Source organism: Cervus canadensis, chromosome 20 (genome assembly GCF_019320065.1).
Source record: "Cervus canadensis isolate Bull #8, Minnesota chromosome 20, ASM1932006v1, whole genome shotgun sequence".
Lineage (NCBI taxonomy): Eukaryota > Metazoa > Chordata > Mammalia > Artiodactyla > Cervidae > Cervus > Cervus canadensis.
This window is the reverse complement of record NC_057405.1, coordinates 26,027,645-26,051,658: the sequence shown is the minus strand read 5'-3', so window position 1 is coordinate 26,051,658 and position 24,014 is coordinate 26,027,645. Positions and strand designations below refer to the sequence as shown.

General features: G+C 42.2%; 1 protein-coding gene across 1 annotated transcript; it reads left to right on the top strand.

The window, feature by feature from the left end:
* On the top strand, positions 1 to 23,530 carry CGAS (cyclic GMP-AMP synthase). The gene is made up of 5 exons (XM_043439105.1): positions 1 to 678; positions 5,528 to 5,747; positions 10,968 to 11,207; positions 18,660 to 18,762; positions 21,849 to 23,530. The coding sequence occupies exons 1-5, from the start codon at positions 1 to 3 to the stop codon at positions 22,198 to 22,200; spliced, it is 1,593 nt and encodes a 530-aa protein (XP_043295040.1). The 3' UTR covers positions 22,201 to 23,530.
* The last annotated feature ends 484 nt before the right edge of the window (positions 23,531 to 24,014 follow it).

Here is a 24,014-nt window from a genome sequence, read left to right as displayed (position 1 = left end):
ATGCCGGCTCCTCCTCCCGCGCGGCCTGTTCCCGGAGCCGGTCTCCCTCAGGGGAACAAGAGAACGCCAGCCATGGCCCCACGGCGGGGAAAGGCGACGCGGAGAGCTTCGGAAACCGCCTCCGGGGTTTCGGCGCCGGGAGTGAAGGGCGGCGCGTCTGCGGAGCCCAGCGAGCCCGCGGCTGTCCCAGGGGCTGCCCGGCCTGGCGCGCGCAGGTGCGGTCCCGCTGGGGCGTCGGGGTCCGGGAGGAAGAAACCGCAGGTGCGCGCGCGGACTGCACGCGCCGAGGACCAGGTGGAGGGGCCGGCGGCTCCGACCGCAGACGCAGAGCCTCCCGCGGCCCCCGGGCACCCCCAGCCCAGGGCTACCGCTCGCAGCCGGGCGACCACGCGCTCCGTTCGGGCGGGGAGACCCCAGTCCGGGGCCCCGGAAGGCCTCGGCCCCGGCCCCGGCCCGCGGGCCCCCGCCCCGCATCTCGGGCGAAGGGAGGAGGCGCCCGGCGCCTGGAAGCCCCGGGCCGTGCTGGAGAAGTTGAGGCTGAAACGTCAGGAGATCTCCGAGGCGGCGGAGGTGGTGAACAGGCTGGTGGACCACCTGCTGCGGCGGCTGAACAGCCGCGAGTCGGAGTTCCAAGGCGTCGACCTGCTCCGCTCCGGGAGCTACTACGAGCGCGTGAAGGTGAGCCGCCGGGCGCCGCGACCGCAGTTCCCGGGCGAACACCCACCTCTTCCGCTCCCCTCAGTTTTCGGAAGTAATGCTTGAGTGGCCTGTGACACTGATTTGATTTAGCTTTCCATGTAGATTGTAAGCTGCACCGTCAGAGAATGTTTTACACATTTTGAACCCTGTATGGCTGCTCATTTTATTGGTGTGGACTCAGTGCTATTTGAAGTTCAGTGTTGAAGCTGAAACTCCAATACTTTGGCCACCTGATGCGAAGAGCTTACTCATTTGAAAAGACCCTGATGCTGGGAAAGATTGAAGGCGGGAGGAGAAGGGGAAGACAGAGGATGAGATGGTTGGATGGCATCACCGATTCAATGGGCATGGGTTTGAGTAAACTCCGGGAGTTGGTGATGGACAGGGAGGCCTGGCATGCTGCAGTCCATGGGGTCGCAAAGAGTCGGACACGACTGAGTGACTGAACTGAATTGAACAGTGCTATTTGAGCTTCCGGGTTAGCACAGTGGTTAAGAATCCGTTTGCCAATGTGGGAGACCTGAGTTCGATCTCTGGATGATGAAGATCCCCTGGAGTAGTTGTTGTTCGGTCACTAAGTCGTGCTTGTCTGACTCTTTGCCACACCATAGACTGCAGCACGCCAGGCTTCCCTGTCCTTCACCATCTCTGGGAGTTTATTCAAACTCCTGTCCATTGATTGTGTGATGCCATGGAACCATCTCATCCTCTGTCTCTCCCTTCTCCCCCTGCCCTCAATCTTTCCCATCATCAGAGTCTTTTCTAATGAGTCAGCTCTTCCAGGTGGCCAAAGTGTTGGAGCTTCAGCTTTAGCATCAGTCCTTCTAATGAATATTCAGGGTTGATTTACTTTAGGATTGACTGGTTTGATTTCTCTGCTGTCCAAAGGACTCTCAAGAGTTCTCCAGCACCACAGTTTGAGAGCATCAGTTCTTCATACTCAGCCTTCTTGAAGGTCCAACTCTCACATCCATACATGACTACTGGAAAAAGCATAGCTTTGACTAGATGGATGTTTTTTGGCAAAGTGATGGTTCTGCTTTTTAATACACTGTCTAGGTTGGTCATAGCTTTTCTTCTAAGGAGCAAGTGTCTTTTAATTTCATGGCTGCAGTCACTGTCCACACTGATTTTGGAGCCAGGAAAATAAAATCTGTCACTGTTTCTATATTTTCCCCTTCTATTTGCCATGAAATGATGGGACTGGATGACATCATCTTAGTTTTCTTAATGGTTTGAGTTTTAAGCCAGCTTTTCACTCTTCGCTTTCAGCTTCATGAAGAGGTTCTTTAGTTCCTCTTCATTTTCTGCCATTAGGTGGTATTATCTGTACATCTGAGCTTATTGATATTTCTCCCTGCAGTCTTGATTCCAGCTTGAGTTTCATCCAGCCTGTCATTATTTGCACTTTTCTGATGTACTCTTCATAGAAGTTCATTAAGCAGAGTGACAATATACAGCCTTGACATACCGGCTTCCCAATTTGGAACCAGTCTGTTGTTCCATGTTTGGTTCTAACTGTTGCTTCTTGACCTGCATACAGATTTCTCAGGAGGCAGGTAAGGTGGTCTGGTATTCCCATCTCTAAGAATTTTCCACAATTTGTTGTGATCCACACAGTCAAAAGTTTTAGCATAATCAGTGAAGCAGAAGTAGATGTTTTTCTGGAATTCTCTTGCTTTATCTGTGATCCAGCAGAAGTTGGCAATTTGATCTCTGGTTCCTCTGCTTTTTCTAAATCCAGCTTGTACATCTGGAAGTTCTTGGTTCACTTACTGTTGAAGCCTAGCTTGAAGGATCTTGAGCATTATTTTGCTAGCATGTGAAATGGGTGCAGTTGTGTGGTAGTTTGAACATTCTTTGGCATTGCCCTTCTTTGGAATTGAAATGAAAACTGACCTTTTCCAGTCCTGTGTCCACTGCTGAGTTTTCCAAATTTGCTGCCAGTTTGAGTGCAACACTTATAACAGCATCATCTTGAAGGATTTTAAATAGCTCAGCTGGAATTCCATCATCTCCACTAGCTTTGTAGTAATGCCTCCTAAGGCCCACTTGACTTCAGTCTCCAAGATGTCTGGCTCTAGGTTAGTGACCACACCATCGTGGTTATCCGAGTCATTAATTTTTTTTTTTTTGGTACAGTTCTTCTGGAGTAGGAAATGGCAACCCACTCCAGTATTCTTGCCTGGAAAATTCCAGGGACTGAGGAGCCTGGCAGGCTACAGACCATGGGGTCCCAAAGTGTTGGACAGGACTGAGCAGACACTCATGCAGTGATATTTATCATAGGAAGATGTAGTGTATGTACCTGATTTTGGATCTTAAATGCTTTTAGCACTGAAGACCACTCATAATTTCATTTAAAGCTACTTGAAAGCCAAGTGAGCAAAACTTACATCAGACTGTCTTGAGCATGATTCTTATTACATAAATATCAAACTGTTTCAGTTCTATGGATGGTTCAAAGGAAAAGAGAAAGTTATTAGTTAGAACTCAAGGACAATTAAGACATTTAGAGAGCAGTGTCCAATCAGAATCACTCTTTTTATTTTTTTAAAAACTTTATTTTATATCGGAGTATAGTTGATTAACAGTGTTGTGATAGTTTAAAGAGTACAGCAAAGTGATTCATTTATACACGTATATCTATTCTTTTTCAAATTCTTTTCCCATTTAGTTTGAGTAGAGTTCCTTGTTATCCATTTACAAGTCTCCTTTTTAAAATCAAGCTGATGAAAAGAAATCCAGTGAAATTTGTTTAATCTAAAACATGTATTGATTTTTAAAAATTGATTATAAAAGGTCTTCATGTTCATTTTAGAGTTGACCCACTGCCTGCCCTCCAGTAGACCATGGCACAGCAGTACTACCCCTCTGTACCTCTGTCCCCAGCCTCTCCTGTATTTGCTGCTGTTCTGTGTTGATGTCCCTGGAAAATTCAGAAAATTCAGAAAAGCACATAAAAGAACAGTGATATGGATGAATCTCACAAACAATGATGAATGAAAGTAGTAAAGAGTTCCTACTATATGATTTAGTTTATGTGATGTTCCCAAACAGGCAAACCTAACATTTGCTGTTAGAAGTCAGGGTCGTGGCTACTCTTGGTGGAGGTTTCTGATCAGAAGTGGGAATGCTGCTGGGCATGGCAGTAGAATGTAGAATTTAGAATGTCCACAAGGCTCACTGTCCTTACTGAGATTCAGCCGTTTTTCTTGAATAAATTCTCCTTGGATTGTTGCAGGTCATTTGGTTAATTTACAGAGATCTGAAAAAGCTGAATCTGACCGTTTCTGGAGGAGTGGATTTTCAGAGGCTTGTACTTCATGCCCACGGATGGCACTTCAGGTGTTTGTTTTACCCTTTTAGTATGTCCCAGTCAGCTTGGGTTGCCATAACAAAACGCCATAGACTGAGAGGCTTAGACAACAGACATTTATTTTCGCACAGTTCTGGAGGCTGGAAGTCCCTGATCGGGGGGCCAGAAGGGCTAGGTTCTGGTGAGGGCTTTCATCCGCTTTGCAGACCTTGTCCCCGTGTCCTCACCGTGTTCCTCAGCACGTGTACAGAGCGCCACGGCTCATCTCACTTCTAAATCCATGAGTCCTGTCAACTGAGACCCTACCCTTAAGATCTCATTTAACCTTCATTAATTCCTAAAAGCCCTGTCTCCCAAGTACAGTCACATTGAGGGTTAGGGCTTCAGTATATGAATTTGGAGAGGATATAGTTCACATACCTCCTGGTACATCTCATTGAGGACTAGCAACATTGACGTGGGGGGGGGGGGTGGGCAAAAGACATAGGGCCACCAGATAATTGTGTTCAATAAGACAGTCCAGTAGCTGTATTTGAAGCTCACTGCTAACGAGTGAAAGACTTGTGCATTTATAAAATTATTTTTTATTTATTTTGGCTCCGCGGGGGTCTCTGTTGCAGCACGTGGGATCTTCTGCAGCGGCCGTGGGCCACTCTCGAGTGTGGCGCACAGACTAGCGTGCACAGGCTCAGTAGGTGCAGGTGGTCGGCCCAGCTGCCCCACGGCGTGTGCAGTCTTAATTCCCTGGCAAGGATTGAACCCATGTGCCCGGCATTGCAAGGCAGAGTCTTAACCACTGGGGAAGTCCCTGCATTTTTAATATGATAAAGTAATCATTTATTATAATTGCTATCATTATTTTTGTGGTGATGAAGAAGATTCTTTGATGCTCTTTATATATATGATATTATTTTTTAGCCATGCTGTGCAGCTTTCAAAATTTTGATTCCCCCATCAGGGACTGAACATGTGCCCTTGGCAGCAAATGCTTGGAGTCCTAACCACAGGATTTCCATGAATACCGTGAAGCTTTTTAAATGCTGTGGTTCAAAGACACTAATTAGTTAGTGTGTGACTTGGAGCTAATACTCATTTGGATTATAGTTAGCTATGAGATGGTCCTTGCTCAACTAGCCAGGAAGTAACTACACACACATTTTTGAGACCAGTGACTGGAGGGTGGCTCAGTGTGTAGCTTGTGATATAAAATGTAGCATCTTAAAGGTCTTTAATTTTATCAAGCTTTAAACTCAGGGGAAAAACTGGTACAGATTTTTAAACCTTGAATTTTATTTTAAATTGTTTTTAAAAATGAGTATAAATGAGTATAGAACCTTCAAACTAAAACCAATAGTATTCTCCCAGCTCTACTAGTCTCAGTGGGTATAAATATTAGGAATCTTGCTTTTCACAGTATGATTTTAAGTGGAAATTTCAAGAAAAAACTTGTAGTTGGTTGGAAAATATTTAGAAGCAAACACAATCAGTGCTGTTTTTCCTGTTTCTTAGATTTCTGCTCCTAATGAATTTGATGTTATGTTCAAACTGGAGGTTCCCCGAATTCAGCTGGAAGAATATTGCAACAGTAGTGCTCATTGCTTTGTGAAATTCAAAAGAAATCCCAAAGGAAGTCCTCTGGATCAGTTCTTAGAAGGGGGAATCTTATCGGCTTCTAAGATGCTGTCCAGGTTTAGGAAAATCATTAATGAAGAAATTAAAAATATTGAAGGTAAGATATTTGACTTTTGATTCTTTAAGGTCTAATCATACCTATTAATCCTCTCCTGATCTTTTTTGATTTCCCTGCAGCAGACTGTTGACTGCATGCATACCAAGTCATTTCAGTCGTGTCTGACTCTTTGAGACCCTACGGAAACTGTAGCCCACCAGGCTCCTCTGTCCATGGGATTCTTCAGGCAAGAATACTGGAGTAGGTTGCCATGACCTCCTCCAGGGGATCTTCCTGACCCAGGGATTGACCCTGTGTCTCTTATGTCTCCTGCATTGGCAGGCAGGTTCTTTACCACTAGCACCACCTGGGAAGCCAAGACTACCTTCTAGAAACAAGCCTTTGCTCTTAATTTTAGTCTACTACATTTTCTTGGTATTCATACTAAATGTTGATTGACTCTATTTTGTTTTTGTTTTTTTCAGCCGCACCATGTGGCCCTGTAGGATCTTAGTTCCCTGATCAGGGATTGAACCTGGGCTCCTGGTGGTGAAAGCACAGAGTCCTAGCCACTGAACCACCAGAGACTTTCCAGTTGGCTCTATTTTGATCTTCACTGAATATTTGCTGAGGTGCTGCCTGTACCCTTGGGTGTAGGTGGTTGAATAAAATCAATGGGACTCCCCTCCTGAATTTGTAAAAACAAATACAGTGTGTGCTTTGAAGGGAATGAACTGGGAGATGTGGTAGCAGCTGGGATAGAGTGGGTGGTGCAGTAAAGCCCTGTGGCAGAAAAGAGCTTGATAAGCTCAAGGAACAAAAAGAGGGCCATGTGGACAAGGGAAAGAGTAACAGGAAGTAAAAGTGGCTAGGGGCCAGATTCTAGGAGGAAAGGAGTTCAGATTTCATGCCATGTTCTATTGAGAATCCAGGTCTTAATTAGAGGGTAATGATTGATTCCCTTGTGGCTCAGCTGGTAAAGAATCTGCCTGCAATGTGGGAGACCTGGGTTGGGAAGATCCCCTGGAGAAGGGAAACGCTACCCACTTCAGTATTCTGGCCTAGAGAATTCCATGGACTGCATAGTACATGGGGTCACAAAGAGTCGGACACGACTGAGCGACTTTCATTCATTAATGATTGATTGACTTCATACTTTAAAAAATTTGCTCTGACTTCTGCGGAGAAGATAGTTTAAGAAGGCAGTTGAGAGTTTGGCTTTGGATGTAAGTTAGAGAATCCTATGGTGAAAAAGTATAGTAAAGTGAGAGGGTTCAGGAATGCTGGGGGATGGCCTGGGGGGAAATTGCAGTATTAAGCAGAGTGGTAAGAAGAGGATCTCATTAGGGGCTGGAGAGAAGAGAGGGAGCAAGAGGAGACTCTGAGTGTTCTGCAGGAGTGGTTGGTGTTTACAGCGCACTAACATCCAGATCACGTTTGGACTTGGTCTTCGGTTTGTTTTGTGGGGGTTGTTGGTAAGTTTGACTCAGAAGTTTCAGTGGAGTCTTCAGCACATGAGAGAGAAGGGCCGGGATGCTGTAGAGACAGCATTATGGTAAATCTTTAGAAAGTGTTGGCTGCAAAGAAGTAGATAGATGGGTAAGTGGGGAGGCAGCATAGATGCAGGGTCAACGGAGAGTGTCCTTTAGGATGAGAGACACTGGATCCCTTTGTGTGAAGACAGGAATGATCGGGTAGGAAGGGAGGCCACCGATGCAGGAGAGGGAGCTATGGAAGGAATGAGGTAAGAAGGAAGGGATCCAGAGATCATGTGCGGGGGGGCCTCTGAAAGATGGATGGATGCTCCTAGGTGGTAATAGGACTAAAGGAGAAGTAATGGGTAAGAAGGGGGTGGGTTTCTGGATTTAGTGACAAAGAAAATGAGGGTATGCTCTGGGATTTACTCCTTGGAGATGTGTCCTCTCTCCCATTGTGGTCCTTTCCGAAAGTCTTATCTGGGAGAGGTCTTTCACTACTGCTTGTACACCCCGCCCCCAAAGCCAGCATCTCTCCTCTAGAAGCCTTTCCCAAATTTCTGGCCAGTGGCCATCTCCAGTTGCGTGTCCCACATGCACCTAGAACTCCGTGTAGATGAAATGAAGTTTATCTCAGTCCGGTCTGTCTTCCTTCTGCCAACCCTGTGTTGAACAGTAGACTCAGCATCAACCATTTCCCAGGCCAGGGTCATAGGATGGCCTCCCCGACTCTGCCTTCTCCCTTACCTCACAGATTCAGTCTTATCTACCAGTTCTACTAATTTAAACCTCTTTCATTGCTTTCACTTCCGCTACTTGGGTCTTTTTTTAAAAATAAAAATTGTCCATAATCGAGGTGTACAGCATGATGTTTTGATACACATAGTGAACTGGTTAGCAGTCAAGCTAATTAGCATCTTCTCACAGAGTTGCCTTTTTTGTGTGTGAAGTGAGAGTATCTGAAATCTACTCTCTTGGCACATTGCCCGTAACAGTCCAGTTGTATTAATAGTCATCATGCTGTATGTTAGATCTCTAGACTTACTCGCCCTACGTAACTACAACTCTGTACTCTTTGATGAACATCTTCCCATTTCCCCCACCTGCCCACCACCGGGAACCACTGTTCCACAGTCTGCTGCTGTGTATTTGACGTCCTTAGATTCCTTGTATAAATGAGGTCATGCATTTTGCTTAGCACAGTGACTCCCGTTGCTGACGGGACCTCCGCAGGAGGGACTCAGACACAGCTTTGCCTCAGTCTCGGGGGGCCTCTGGGTCCTGGCGCGCACAAGGTTGGTTTGAGCCCTCTGACTCTCTGGCAGGCATGGGGTTTCATTCTAAATGTGATTTTGTCCCTCCTGCTGTCTTGCTGGGGCTTCTCCCCTGTCCTCGGACACGGGGTATCTCCTCAAAGACACTCCAGCGCCACTCAGCCACCGCGTTGGGAGCAAGGCATCTTAGCCACTGGACCTCCAGGGCTGTCCCCGAGGGCCTTCTGAGTGGCACACGTGTTCCCCGAGATGGAGGGGTCATGCCCAAACCTGGATACAGACAGGGCTGAGTGGCAGCTGAGTTACCTGCTCCCACAAGCAGGGTTCTGACGCAGGCATGCCACACACTGACACATGAGAAGTGCTCAGATGGCCTGCCCAGGATGCTGAGACTGGATAGGAAGGGGGGTTCCTGTCTCTCGCCCCGCTCTGCCCCTTCCTTGGGAGGGGACCACAGCAAGGCTGGTGGAGCTCTGTCCCTGGACTCTAGCTCCCTCTCCCTCTGTGTCACTGGCTGGGCAAGGGTCCATCTTCCCCAAAGGTCTCCTTGCATCTGGTTTACTTTGCTCCCTCTTCCTTTCTTTCCTTTCACACTTTCTTCATCTTAATCCTTTTAAGCCCCTGAGGCCTCAAGCCTAGACCTTCTCAGCCTCTCTTAAATGTTCAGGATGGATTTAGTAAAGGCAGAGGAACCAGAGATCAAATTGCCAACATCTGCTGGATCATCGAAAAAGCAAGAGTTCCAGAAAAACATCTGCTTTATTGACTATGCCAAAGCCTTTGACTGTGTGGATCACAACAAACTGTGGAGAATTCTTCAAGAGATGGGAATACCAAACCACCTGACCTGCTTCCTGAGAAATCTGTATGCAGGTCAAGAAGCAACAGTTAGAACTCGACATAGAACAACAGACTGGTTCCGAATCGGGAAATGAGTAAGTCAAGGCTGTATGTTGTCACCCCCTTATTTAACTTATATGCAGAGTACATCATGAGAAACGCTGGACTGGATAAAGCACAAGCTGGAATGAAGATTGCTGGGAGAATTATCAATAACCTCAGATATGCAGATAACACCACACTTATGGCAGAAAGTGAAGAAGAACTAAAGAGCCTCTTGATGAAAGTGAAAGAAGAGAGTGAAAAAGTTGGCTTAAAACTCAACATTCAGACAACTTAAGATCATGGCATCTGGTCCCATCACTTCATGGCAAATAGATGGGAAAACAGTGGAAACAGTGACAGACTTTATTTTGGGGGTCTCCAAAATCACTGCAGATGGTGACTGCAGCCATGAAATTAAAAGACGCTTGCTCCTTGGAAGAAAAGCTATGACAAACCTAGACAGCATATTAAAAAGCAGAGACATTACTTTGCCAATAATGGTTCATCTAGTCAAAGCTATGGTTTTTCCAGTAGTCATGTATGGATGTGAGAGTTGGACTATAAAGAAAGCAGAGCATCAAGGAATTGATGCTTTTGAACCGTGGTGTTGGAGAAGACTTTTGAGAGCCCCTTGGACAGCAAGGAGATCCAACCAGTCCATCCTAAAGGAAATCAGTCTTGACTGGAAGGACTGATACTGAAGCTGAAACTCTAATACTTTGGCCACCTAATGCAAAGAACTGAGTCATTTGACAAGACCCTGATGCTGGTAAAGATTGAAGGTGGGAGAAGGGGACGACAGAGGATGAGATGGTTGGATGGCATCATCGACTCCATGGACATGAGTTTGAGTAAGCTCCAGGAATTGGTGATGGACAGGGAGGCTTGGCGTGCTGCAGTCCATGAGGTCACAAAGAGTTGGACAAGACTGAGCAACTGAACTGAATTGAATGACTTCCACATTCATCCACATTGTTACAAATGGCAGGATTTTCTTCCTTGTTAAGGCTGAATAATATTCCCTTGTCTGTATATGCCACAGTCTCTTTACTTATTCATCTGTCAGTGGATTGTCTCCATATCTTGCCTGTTGTGAAGAACGCTACAGTGAATGACAGTTGCTCCCTGTGTCTTAATGCTCACTGCCTCTCTGTACGACAGGCATCTGCCCTCTGAGTTGGTTTGCTGCTGTGGTCTTTTTTTTTTTTTTAATTTGGCTGCACTACATGGCTTGTAGGATCTTAGTTCCCAGACCAAGGTTTGAGCTCCCAACCTTGGCAGCAGTAGTTCGGAGTCCTAACCACTGGACTGCTAGGGACTTCCTGCTGAGGTCTTCTTAATCACGTCTCTTCTCCGTGCTGCTCATCCGGCCTCATATGCAGGCCTCCCTCCAACTGCCAAACACAAATTGAAATGAAAATTTAATCACAGCACTCCCAGATCCCACATACCCCCACCGCATGAGGGGTACCAATAAATACTGGTTAAACGAGTAAAACACTGCCTTGTGGGGTCATTTTCTTCTTTAGAACTAATTTTTGTCTTACAGTTAGTATTTACAGATCTCCAATTATAGTTATTTTTCCTGTGTTGTCAGAGAAAAATGGATTGATAAGCCCTGTCTTCCTTATTATATCTTTAAACAGATGATGTCATTATGCAGAGGAAGAAAAGAGGGAGCCCTGCAGTAACACTCCTGATTAGAGAACCTAGAGAAATATCTGTGGATTTAATCCTGGCTTTGGAGTCAAGAAGCAGCTGGCCCGCCAGCACCCAGAAAGGCCTGCCCATCAATAACTGGCTTGGAGGAAAAGTTAAGAACGATCTAAAACGCCAGCCCTTTTACCTGGTACCCAAGCTTGCAAAGGAAGGAAGTCGTTTCCAAGGTATCTTGATTAAGAAGCTTTATGTAAAGACATCCATAGATAAGAGAGTCATTGACGTTACATTCTAGGGCAGTGAAAGATCGACCGGTGCTGTTGGCATTTCAAGAACCATTGGGCTAAGACGGGAGTTTGGTGAGAGATGGAATTACAAAGGGCATAATATTAATAGTAATATCGAACACTCAGCTTTAGAATGTTTACTAGCCCGCATTTGAATGTTGTTTTTGTTTGTTTCGTGCTAGTAAAGAAAAGCAGTACTGGCCCTGCAATCCGACTGTCTTAGATTTGAATCCTGAGGCTTCTTCCCTCATTAGGTGTGTATCTGGAGCTAGTTATCAAGCCCCTCTAAACCTGTTTTAGTCATCTGCATATGTGGGGTAATCAAAACGACCTGAAAGATTCTGGGAAGATGAAAATGATGCAGTGCTACTTGCAGAATCCCGAGTTGAGTTAATGGCAGCTGTGTGTTACTGACGTCACCCGAGCCTCGGCTGTCACTCCGGCCTTGTTTCTGTCTTTCCTCACCTCCTTCCACTGCGCCCCGTGCCGCTGGCAGAACTTTCTTGCAGCCTCAGCTGCTGTTTTGCCCACTGATTGGGTCTCCTCACGCGTGTACCCTGGCCTCCTGGGTCAGGACAGGTTTTCAGGTGTTGCTCTTGGGTAACATTCAAATTATGAAGACTGGGCTGAGATAGTCTACGGGTGGAACTGAATAATGGTGATATCTTCTGAGGTAGAAAAAAAATTCACCTATTATTTTCTTTTTCTCTCATAAATTATATAAGGACTTTTGGCACCTACTACTGCTGGACTCCAAGGAAATTGGAGGAGATCAGATAACAAATGAACCCCAGTTATAAATGAGTATTGTCGAACATATCCGAGAAATCGTCCATCATGCTTAGTTTGATGGCTTGTTTTGTGGACACACATCCTAACTTTATATTGCATATATATAGGAGTCATTTTCTGTAAGAAAAGTTGTTTATAAGAAGGATTTATATGCATCATTATGATTTTGTAAAAGGAATATAACTTTCTGGAGAAGGGTGTACAGTTTGTAGAAGGGCTGTCCCAAGAAACCCTCATTGCATGTGATACAGAAATCTCATCAGGACCCATACTGCTCTCTTTGTGGCCCTTGGCCAACTACCTTGGGGATGACTGGGAGAACCATCAGCCTAGAGATGAGGAAGCATCCTTCAGTGGCCATGGGGCTATACAAAGGCCAGTGTGGTTGGATAGTTCCTCATATCCATGCCTAAGATAAAAGTGGAGGCTGTCAGGCACTCAGCTGACCTCTGCTCTGGTACCCTTGGCTGGTCTCCATCTCTCCTCATTTCAGATTATTCATATTTAGGCAAAACCCTTTGGCTATGTCTGTGTGTATGTGTATATCTGAGTAGCTAAGAGGGGCAATGAAAATGACTTGTATTATCAATAGATAGGCATGTATTACACCTATTTTAGCTTTTTTCTTTTCAAATGTCTTATTAAAAATTTCCTGGTCACAAGGTATATTTTAAAAAATATACTTTGTTTGATTTTTGATCAAAAATTTCAGTGTTTTTTGAATCAAAAATATGATTTTGATATTATCAAAAAATGAAAAAAAATTTGATGTTATCAAAACAATAATACAGGTGTTGTTTCCAAGAGTATAATTATTTTTTAAAAGTATAAACTTTATTTGCAGTTCTTTTTGTTCTTAAGATAAAAAGACAGTCAAAATATTAAGTTTTTTTTTGGCCTTAAGACTTGAAACATACAGTTTTTATTATACTAAAATGTACAAACATTAAAATACAAATTCCTTCAAACTGGTAATCATCCGTAGTTGACTTTATCTAACAAAAGAGATTGAATGTCAACTAAGTACAAGTATTGTTACGTATAAAATAAAACTAGAAGATATTTCTTTGCATTAAAGACCATTTTCAGAATGATACTTAGTAAGCAGGGCAAGGACTATACATTCCATCACATGTATCAATACCTCATGTCAAGGCATGCATGCGATGAATGCTAAAATAGAAAAAAATCATTAAAACTGCAGTGTTCTCAAATATCTAAATTGTCTGCCCTGCAAAAATTTATTCATCAATTTCAGTTTTGATGTTCCAATCAGTGAACATGAAAAGCTTTATTTAAAAAGAATAATCCATATACTGTTGATAGAAGTGTTAAATGGTGTAATCACTTTGAGAAACAGTCTGGCAGTTTCTTATAAAGTAAAACATATGTCTTCCCTAATCCAACATGAAGTCTATAACACATTTATACAAGAACATACGTAATAGCCAAAATCTGCAAGTAGCCCAGAAGTCCATCAAAAGATAATAGATTATACAAACTGTGGTATATTTATAAACTAGAATACTACTCAGCAACAAAAATCAATGAACTACTGATAAAAGAGGATCTTAAAAACATTAAGACAGGTGAAAGAAAACAGAAACAAAGGGTCCATACTGTATAATCTCAAGTTATAGTAAGTTTAAGAACAGGCGAAATTTATCTACGGTTTTTAATTAGAAGGTTGGTTGCCTGAGGTGACTGAGGATTGATTAGGCAGGGGCACAAGAGAACTTTCTGGAGTGATGATAACTTTTTAACTCCAGATACAGCTTAAATTATGCAGGTGTAGTCATTTGTCAAAACTCATCAAGTGCAACATTTAAGATTTGTGTGTTTCACTGTTTGCAAATCTTACCTTAAGTATCAAACACACACAAATAAATACTGAACTCTGTAATACTCAGGCTGAAATGTTTATGGGTAAAGTATTCTAACTAATTCCACAACTTGTTTTGAAACAACATTTTTCTCAGGCGTCCCTGGTAGTGCAGTGGCTAAGAATCCACCTGCCTGTGCAGGGGTCATGGGTTTGATCCCTGGTCCGGGAAGATCCCACATGCTGCAGGGCCGCTAAGCCCGGGCACCACAACTCCTGAGTCTAAGCTCTAAGACCCGGAGCAGCAACTACTGAGCTCATATTCTGCAGCCACGTTTTTCTATTTTTACTTAATAAGGTATCTTGGCTATCACTCCATAGCTCTATATAGAGATAGCACTCATTCCTTCTTTTGTTTTTTTAAATACTTCCGTGTATTTATTTTCTTTTGGCTGTGCTGGGTCTTCATTGCTCCTTGGCCTTTTCTCTAGCTGTGATGCGCAGACTTCTCTTTGCGGCAGCTTCTCTTGTGGGGCATGGGCTTCCGTGGTCGCGGCCACAGTTGTGGCTCCCAGGCTCTAGGGCACAGGCTGTATAGCTATGGTGCACAGGCTTAGTTTCTCCATGGCCTGTGAGATCTTCCCAGATCAGGGACCGAACCTGTGTCTCCTGCCGATCCTCCGTTGCCAGGCGGATTCTTTATCACTGAGCCCCCCGGGAAGCCCAGCACGCATTCCTTTTTTTAACAAAAATTTTAACAACATTTTTATACTCTCTTATACTCTTTTTTTAACAAAAATTTTAACAACATTTTTATACTCTTAACAAAAATTTTAACAACATTTTTATACTCTTTTAAATGTTTATATTTAGAATTACTACAAAATATTATCTATATATTTCGTCTGTTGTATGATGATACATCCTTGTAGTCTTATCTTATGCCCAGGAGTTCGTCCCTCCCACTTCCCCACCCCTGTAGTGTCCCCTTCACTGGTAACCACTCGTTTGTTCTCTTATGTCTGTGAATCTCTTTATTCTTCACTAGTTTATTTTTTTAGATTCCATGTATAAATCATGTCGTATAGTGTTTTTGTCTTTCTCTGTCTTATTTCATTTAGCATGATGCCCTTCAAGTCTATCCATGTTGCTGCAGATGGCAAAATTTCATTCTTGTTCTTAATGACTGAGTAGTATTCCACTGTATATATACCACAGCTGCTTTATCCATTTATCTGTTGATGGACACTTGGGTTACTTTCATATCTTGGCAATTGTGAATGATGTGGCTGTGAACATTGAGGTGTGTGTACCTTTTCAAATTAGTGGGGTTTTTTTGAGCACCCATTCCTTTTTACAGTCTATTTTTGCAGTTTGTCAAGGAATAGTAAATCCAGATCTAATTTTGCTAGTATTGCCAAAGTCACCTCTATACAGAATTTCCCAATTTGCATTCCCAACAGCTGTGTGTATGAGAGTGCCCATATCACCCTCAGCTTCATCAACAGAACTCATTAAATTTTGGAATGTTTGCCAATAACTCAAAAAGGGAGAAATGATACCTCAATGTAGTTATTTAAAATAAACTTTTAATTTTAGAATAGTTTAAGATTTGCCAAAACAAGTACAAAGATAGTATAGAGAGTTCCTATATACCACGTAACCAATTTTCCATTTTAGCATCTTACATTAATATGACGCATCTGTCACAGTTAGTGAACCAGTATGAATGTGGTCCAGTTACTCAGATTTCCTTAGTTTTTGCCTGACGTCCTCCTCCTGTTCCAGAAGCCCATGTGGGACGCTACGTTCCACGCAGTCGTCACGTCTCCTCACTCCCCTCTCGACTGTGACCGCTCCTCAGTCCTTCCTTGTTCTTGGTGGCCCTCACGGTTTTGAAGAGTACCAGTCAGATGCTTTGTGGGACTGCCCTCATTTGGCGTGGGGCTCATGTTTTTCTTGTGATGAGGTTGCAGTTCTGGGTTTGGGGGAGGAGGACTGCAGAAATGAAGTGCCCTTCTCACAGCATCGCGTCAGCGGTTCATCGTGGGCCTGACTTCGCTCTGCTGGTGTGGACCTTAGTCTCCTGGCTCAGGGAATGTTTGCCAGGTTTCCTCCCTGTTACGGTCTTCTCTTTCCCCCTTTCGTACTGTGCGTTTTGGTGACACATAGGAAGTCATGTGCACAGCTCACACTTAAGCTCACCTCTTAAGAGCAGGGTATTTACACAAATTATTTGGAATTCTGCATGGGAGGTTTATCTCTTCTCTCTAGTCTATTAAATCATATCGGTATGGACTCACGGATATTTGTCTCGTATTTTGGGCTATAATTCAATACTGCTTTCATTTTGTTGCCTAATTGTTCTAGCTTTGGTCTTCAGGAGCTCTTGCAGTTGGCTCCTGTATCCTTTTGACATAAGTCCCGTAATTGTGGTTTTTTTTTATTTTCAGCACTAACTCACTTTCTGGCACTACAGGATGCTCCAGGCTCATCTTGTATAGTTCCTGTTTCAGTCCTAGGATCAGCCATTTCTCCAAGGAACTCTCTTGATCCTTTTATTGGAGAGTGTGTCCTAGGACCATGATCTGTTTGCTGTGTGTGTTCTGCTGCTAGGGTATCATCCCTTTCAGCTGGAGGAGCAAGGAAATATGTGTATGTACACCGTCCCCAGGATATGCACAGCGCACCACCTGTATCTGTATCAGGTGGTGCATGAGTTCATACTGACGTCTCTAACTGTAATCCACTGCCACACGGATCATCCTACCTTCGCTCCTTGCTATCTGTAACCTTTCATTCCAACAGTGAGAAGCTTGGCTCCCGCCATCTGCCATCCGCCTGGTCCATCGTTCCTTGCTCAGTTCTAGCCCACACATATGGACGCTTCAGAATTGCAAACCCACTCCCCTGCGTGCACAGTGCACATGTACAGTTCCTTTAGCTTTCAGTCTTACAGACCCCGTTTCCAGAGTAACTCTGGTCAGCACCTTTTGCCCCCACCCCCTTCAGGGAGGTTGTGTCATATGTTTGTGATACAGTTAGAGCCCCTTTTCACAGTCTGCAATCCTTCCTGAGATCCCTTGACCATCTAAATGACTTTTTAACAGTTTGTGTACGTTAAGGTTCCCTCTTCATGCCATGAAGTCCTATTGGTTTTGACAAATGCATTGCATCGTTATCTGTAATTAAATAATAGTTTCACTTCCCTAAAAAGTCCCTCTACTTACTCAACCTTCCCCATCCCAAATCTCTTGAGCCACTGACCTATTTACCATCTCTGCAGAGTTTGCCTTTTCCAGAATGGCATGAATGGATTGTTGTAAATGGATTTATATAGCAGCAGTGAGCACAACTCTCTCTGTGCCACCTTTTCCATATATTTATTATCTGTGTATTGTGTACCTATTATATGCTTTATTCTGTCCCCCCAAAATCTCTGTCTGTCCATGGGCTATATACATTATGTCATACATAATGTCACTTTATAAGTCTCGATATTTGCTTTCCCACTCTGTCCTTCTTCAAGAGTGTTTTAGATATTCTTGACCCTTTGTTATTTTTATAAAGATGTTGGTATTGTCAAGTTCCACAAACACTTCTTTTTGGAGTTTTGACTGTGAGAACATTAAATCTGCAGATGAATGTGGGGAGATGTGACCTGTTGATGATAGTGCGTCTTTAATTCATGTGCAGGCGCATATCTCTATCTGGATTGCCTCTAATACTTTTCAGTGAAGTTTTAGAATTTTCTCCACAGAAATTTTGTGTATCTTTTATCAGATTTACTCATATGCAGTTGTAACATTATGAAAAACTAAAACAACAGAAAGGTAGTCTGAAGAATATATGGAACTCACGCATACCTGTCATTCTGTTTCTTTTGTATTTTCTATATACATGATTATACCACCTATCACTAATGATGGCTTTGTTTTTCTCTTTCCAGTGCTATCACCCTATCTTGCTTCTCTTACTGTGCTTGCTACGATAGCCACTGCATGTCAAACAATGAGGATAGCAGCCTGCCTTCCTGTTTTCAAAGAAAAAACTTCAACTTTTTAATGTTAGATTATCATATTGCTATCATCAGATCAAGGTTCCATCTGCATTTAAATTACTGAAAGGTGTTTTCTTTTAACGATGAATGAATGTTAAATTTTATTGACTGCATTTTCTGCTTCTGTTGAGTTGGTCATGTGTTTCTCCCCTGTTCTGTTAATGCGACAGGTTGTGTTGATTGATTTTTAAAATGAAAAACCAATTCCTGGTATTAAAACTCAACAGTGATAGGATGGGTCAGAGCTATCCATGGTAAAACTTGGGGAGATGGGGGAAAATCATTCTATTCTTACATAAACTTCCAAAAACAGAAAAAAAGGGAATGTTCCCTGATTAATTTTGCATAAATACTAAAACTTTGCAAGGATAGTATAAAAGAATAAACAAAAAATTTCAATCAATGCAAATTATTATAGAGACAAAACATCAGCAAACAGAATTTAGCAACACATAAAAAGCAATAGGTCTTATAGCTCACTATATTAAGCTCTGACTTCTTCCTCTAATTGTTCTCTATCTTGGCCCATTGTTTGCTTGGTCAAGTCACTTGTTTTAATATGTAATCACATTATTTATCCGTTCACTTCTTTTGGTCTATCTCCCCCTAGAAAATTTTCCAGAATTATATTTTAATGAAGAAAATCACTTAAATATTTGTTGTTTGTAAATGGATGTTTTTGGTAAAGTGCTTTTCTGTTTTTCTTTTGGATATTAAGAAGAAACATGGCGGCTGTCCTTCTCTCACATTGAAAAGGCCATTTTGAAAAATCACGGACAATCTAAAACATGCTGTGAAATTGATGGAGCAAAATGTTGCAGGTAACCTCCTTATTTTGTAAATGACAGACATACCAATAGAATGCTTAGTTCTTTGCTGACTCCACAGTTGAAACCTGTGAAGTTTTCATTCATTGCTGGGTTACCATTGCTGGGTTGAGTTCTGGGGGCAGTGCATGGCTGGATTGACCAGGGGTATTGGAGTGTAAGCATGAAACCAAGGATGCCAGGTCCAAGGGACTAAGGAAAGAGTGTTGTTAGAAGGCAATGCTGGGACCTCCCTGGTGGTCCAGTGGGTAAGGCTTCAGCTTCCAATGCTGAGGGTGTGGGTTCGATCCCTGGTCAGGAAGCTAAGATCCCACGTGCCTTGAGGCACAAAAACTAAAACATAAAACAGAAGCAGCATTGTAACAAATTCAATAAAGACTTTTAAAATGGTCCACATTAACCTAATGAAACTTAAAAGCTTTTGCACAACAAAGGAAACTGTAAGTAAGGTGAAAAGACAGCCCTCAGATTGGGAGAAAATAATAGCAAATGAAGCAACAGACAAAGGATTAATCTCAAAAATATACAAGCAACTCCTGCAGCTCAATTCCAGAAAAATAAATGACCCAATCAAAAAATGGGCCAAAGAACTAAACAGACATTTCTCCAAAGAAGACATACAGATGGCTAACAAACACATGAAAAGATGCTCAACATCACTCATTATCAGAGAAATGCAAATCAAAACCACAATGAGGTACCTTTACACGCCAGTCAGGATGGCTGCTATCCAAAAGTCTACAAGCAATAAATGCTGGAGAGGCTGTGGAGAAAAGGGAACCCTCTTACACTGCTGGTGGGAATGCAAACTAGTACAGCCACTATGGAGAACAGTGTGGAGATTTCTTAAAAACTGGAAATAGAACTGCCATATGACCCAGCAATCCCACTTCTGGGCATACACACTGAGGAAACCAGATCTGAAAGAGACACGTGCACCCCAATGTTCATCGCAGCACTGTTTATAATAGCCAGGACATGGAAGCAACCTAGATGCCCATCAGCAGATGAATGGATAGGGAAGCTGTGGTACATATACACCATGGAATATTACTCAGCTTAAAAAGAATTCATTTGAATCAGTTCTAATGAATGGATGAAACTGGAGCCCATTATACAGAGTGAAGTAAGCCAGAAAGATAACATTACAGTGTACTAACACATTATAATGGAATTTAGAAAGATGGTAATGATAACCCTATATGCAAAAACAGAAAAAGAGACACAGATGTATACAGAACAGACTTTTGGACTCTGTGGGAGAAGGCGAGGGTGGGTGTTTTAAGAACAGCATCAAAACATGTATAATTATCTATGGTGAAAACAGATCACCAGCCCCGGTTGGATGCATGACAAGTGCTCGGGCCTGGTGCACTGGGAAGACCCAGAGGAATCGGGTGGAGAGGGAGGTGGGAGGGGGGATCGGGATGGGGAATACATGTAAATCCATGGCTGATTCATGTCAATGTATGACAAAAACCACTACAATATTGTAAAGTAATTAGCTTCCAACTAATAAAAATAAATGGAAAAAAAATAAAATTGTCCACATTAAAAAAAATTAAAAAAAAAAAAAAAAAGGGACTGCTGGGGAGCATGGACCTGAGCCTGGATGCTGTGGACGTCTGAGAGGAGGAAAGAGTGGAGGGTGTGAATACTAGTCATGACTAGCCATGACAGTTGGGTTTGCCTTAGTGTTCTGGTTGGTTCAAGGCAATGAATAACAATGTTGCATTATGGGAAGAGACCAAAGGACCACTCTTATTGGATGCTGGTGCTTGCTTTGAGATGGTTTAGCTATGAGGAAGGCCAGGGAATGACAAACCAAGTTTGAAACAACACTAAGATGTGGGTAGTATTTTTCTTGATTAGCATACATACCATAAAGAACTGAGTTTTGAAAAGAATCATTCAGTTTCTAAAGTTGGGCTTTCCTTATAGCTCAATTGGTAAAGAATCTGCTTGCAATGCAGGAGACCCCAGTTTGATTCCTGGGTTGGGAAGATCCGCTGGAGAAGGGACAGGCTACCCACTCTGGTATTCTTGGGCTTCCCTTGTGGCTCATCTGGTAAAGAATCCGCATGCAATGCAGGAGACCTGGGTTCGATCCCTGGGTTGGGAAGATCAGCCAGGGCAGGGAAAGGCTACCCACTCCAGTATTCTAGCCTAGAGAATTCCATGGACTGAATATAGTCCATGGAGTTGCAAAGAGTTGGACACGACTGAGTGACTCTCATTTTCACTTTCAAAGCTGAATAGAATAAGGATCACAAGAGTTAAAAGGTTAAAGCAAGGATGCCCAAAGTGTGAGCACAGGGGCTTCTTTAAGGCTTCACATGCAGGCTTTGAAGCAACCATTAAGAAAAGTATATTGTTGATAAGGCTTAATAATTTTATAAACATTAAATTTTGTCAGCTACCAAAATAACTGAATGATTAATGTAAATCAAAATAAGACAATGATTTTATAAAAATTGAAACAAGATTTTTCTAAATACTAAACTGAATGAATAATGTAAATATCTGCTAGTTTTCATGTAGTTGAATTAATCCTGATAGAATAAAATACTTAAGCTAGGAATGGGGAAGAGGGAAGGAGAAAATATGTTTTTGAAACTTTTAAAGTATGTATTTGAAAAAATAATTAGGTTTTAGAATGACTCTAATTATATTAATTATACGTATCTTTGGACATATCTTTGGACTTCCCTAGTAGCTCAGCAGTAAAGAATCCACTTGCAATGCAGGAGATGTGGGTTCAATCCCTGGGTTGGGAAGATCCCCTGGAGGAGGGCATGGCAACCCACTCCAGTATTCTTGCCTGGAGAATCCCATGGACAGAGGAGCCTGGTGGGGTACAGTAAATAGGGTCAGAAAGAGTCGTACAGGACTGAAGTGACTGCTCATGCACACACACATACACACCTTTATTGTTTTTTGTGTCTTTATAAAAAAATGTATTCTATATCTATGTTGTTTATTACATCTTTGTATGTTTTTCCTGTAAGATGCCTAAAGTTCTTTGTGGAATGAAAAAGGTAAAGAAATAAAAATAAATGCTTCTCTTTTCTATTCAACAGGAAAGAGTGTTTAAAGCTGATGAAATACCTTTTAGAACAACTGAAAAAAAAGTTTGCAGACCGAAGGGGCCTGGATAAGTTCTGTTCTTACCACGTGAAGACTGCCTTCTTTCACGTCTGCTCCCGGAACCCACACGACAGTCAGTGGCGCTACGCGGACCTGGAGCTCTGCTTTGACAACTGCGTGACGTACTTTCTCCAGTGCCTCAAGACAGAGCGCCTTGAGAATTACTTCATTCCTGACGTCAATCTCTTCTCTCGAGACGAAATTGACAAGCTAAGTAAAGAATTTCTCTCAAAGCAAATTGAATATCAGCAAAACAATGGATTTCCAGTTTTTGATGAATTTTGAAATTTTATTTTTAGAAAGAATCCAAGAGTTAGAGTGACTTTATAATAATTGCAATGTATCACAACAGTGATTGACTAAAATGAATATAATTATTCAGCCATCAGTTTGTCTTCATAAAGTCTAATCAATATAAAAGGATGGATTATTCTAGAAAAGAGATTATTTAATGGAAGCAAAGGAGTATTTAAGGGTTTCCCTGGTGGTCCAATGGTTAAGAATCCACCTGCCAATGCAGAGGACACAAGTTTGATCTTCGCTCTGAGAAAATCCCACATGCCCCGGGGCAACTCACGTGTCACAACTACTGAGCCTGAGCTCTGGAGCCTGCAGGTCGCAACTGCTGAGCCCATGTGCCACAGTACCGCCGAGAGCCGGTGCTCCGTAACAAGAGAAGTCACTACAGTGAAAAGTCCTCCAACTACTCGAGAATAGCTCCCCTCTCTGCAACTAGAGAAAGCCCTCGTGCAGCAATGAAGATCCAGCCATAAATAAATAAGTAAATCTTTTAAAAACAAAGAAGTATTTAAAATATAAAAGCTTTCTCAGAGTGGGGTGAAAAGATGGACGAAATACAGATCACCTCAATTAAATTCATCAAGCACTTACTGAACAGCACTCCTCACCTAGCACAAATGTGTGGAAGGTGGCAAGAGACAATGTTAGAAATGACCATTACTTCCATGAACGGGTAGATTTTGTTGAACATACGAATATATTTGGAAGCAGTGTCCTGTCCTATGCGTTAGGATAGGTTAAGAAGGAAATGAAAAAATCGGTTCTGCATGTCTTGGGAAATTGATGATCTTTTATAGAAAAATATAGGATACTTTACTACATGGCTAAATATAAAACATAACTTGTTTTCTTTTACTTTCAGTAATACTTTTATATGTATTTCTGAAAAAGCAATAACATACATATGGTACAAAACAAGAGTATGAAAATGTTACCCTCTCTCCTCTGTGCTCAGGAAGCGTTCAACTGGAGGGAGCTGCTGCTGGTTAACTTTTTTCTATTCATGAATTTTGCACATTTTCTTATTGGCTGTTTTATTGTTTTCTCATTGTCATTTTATTTTGTTGTTATTCTCATGTAACGAATAACTTCTGTGTGGATTGTCGATATCATTTTTGTGTCTTTTAGTGAGTGAGGTTTTAAAATTTACTTCTTGAACTTATCAGTCTTTATGCTTATGTGCAATTTTATGTATCTTGTTTAGTATGTTCAAACACATTAGGTTGTTAATCACTGGACATTTGGAGAAGAGTTTCAGTGATAAATAAATAGAAAATAGTATGATAAATAAATAGAAAATTGGGCAAACAAAAAATCCAAACTTCTTTTCACTCCAGGAAAAATTGTGTGCAAGAAAAGAAAATTAATCATAGTCTAGTTTGAGAATATTTCTCAACTGTATTTATGAAGTCAAAGTAATATTATAACTATTGGGTATTAATTTTATCAGAATTATGATTAGTTATATAGAGAAGATAGGATAACAGTCTGAGTGCTTATGTGTAACAATGATGGTAGAGAGAGTTGGGCTATATTAGTTTTCTACTGCTGCATTAAACTTACCATAAAATTAGTGGCTTAAACTATACACATTTATTATCTCACCGTTTCTCTGGGATAGGATTCTGGGATAGTTCTGCACAATATCTCACAACACTTCAATCAAGGTGTAAGTTGGGGTTGCAGTCTTATCTGAGGCTTGACCGGAGAATTCAGTTTCTTACGGTTGTAAGACTGAAGACTTCAGTTTCTTGCTGACTGCTGGCCAGAGATTGTCCTCAGCTGCTAGAAACTGCCTT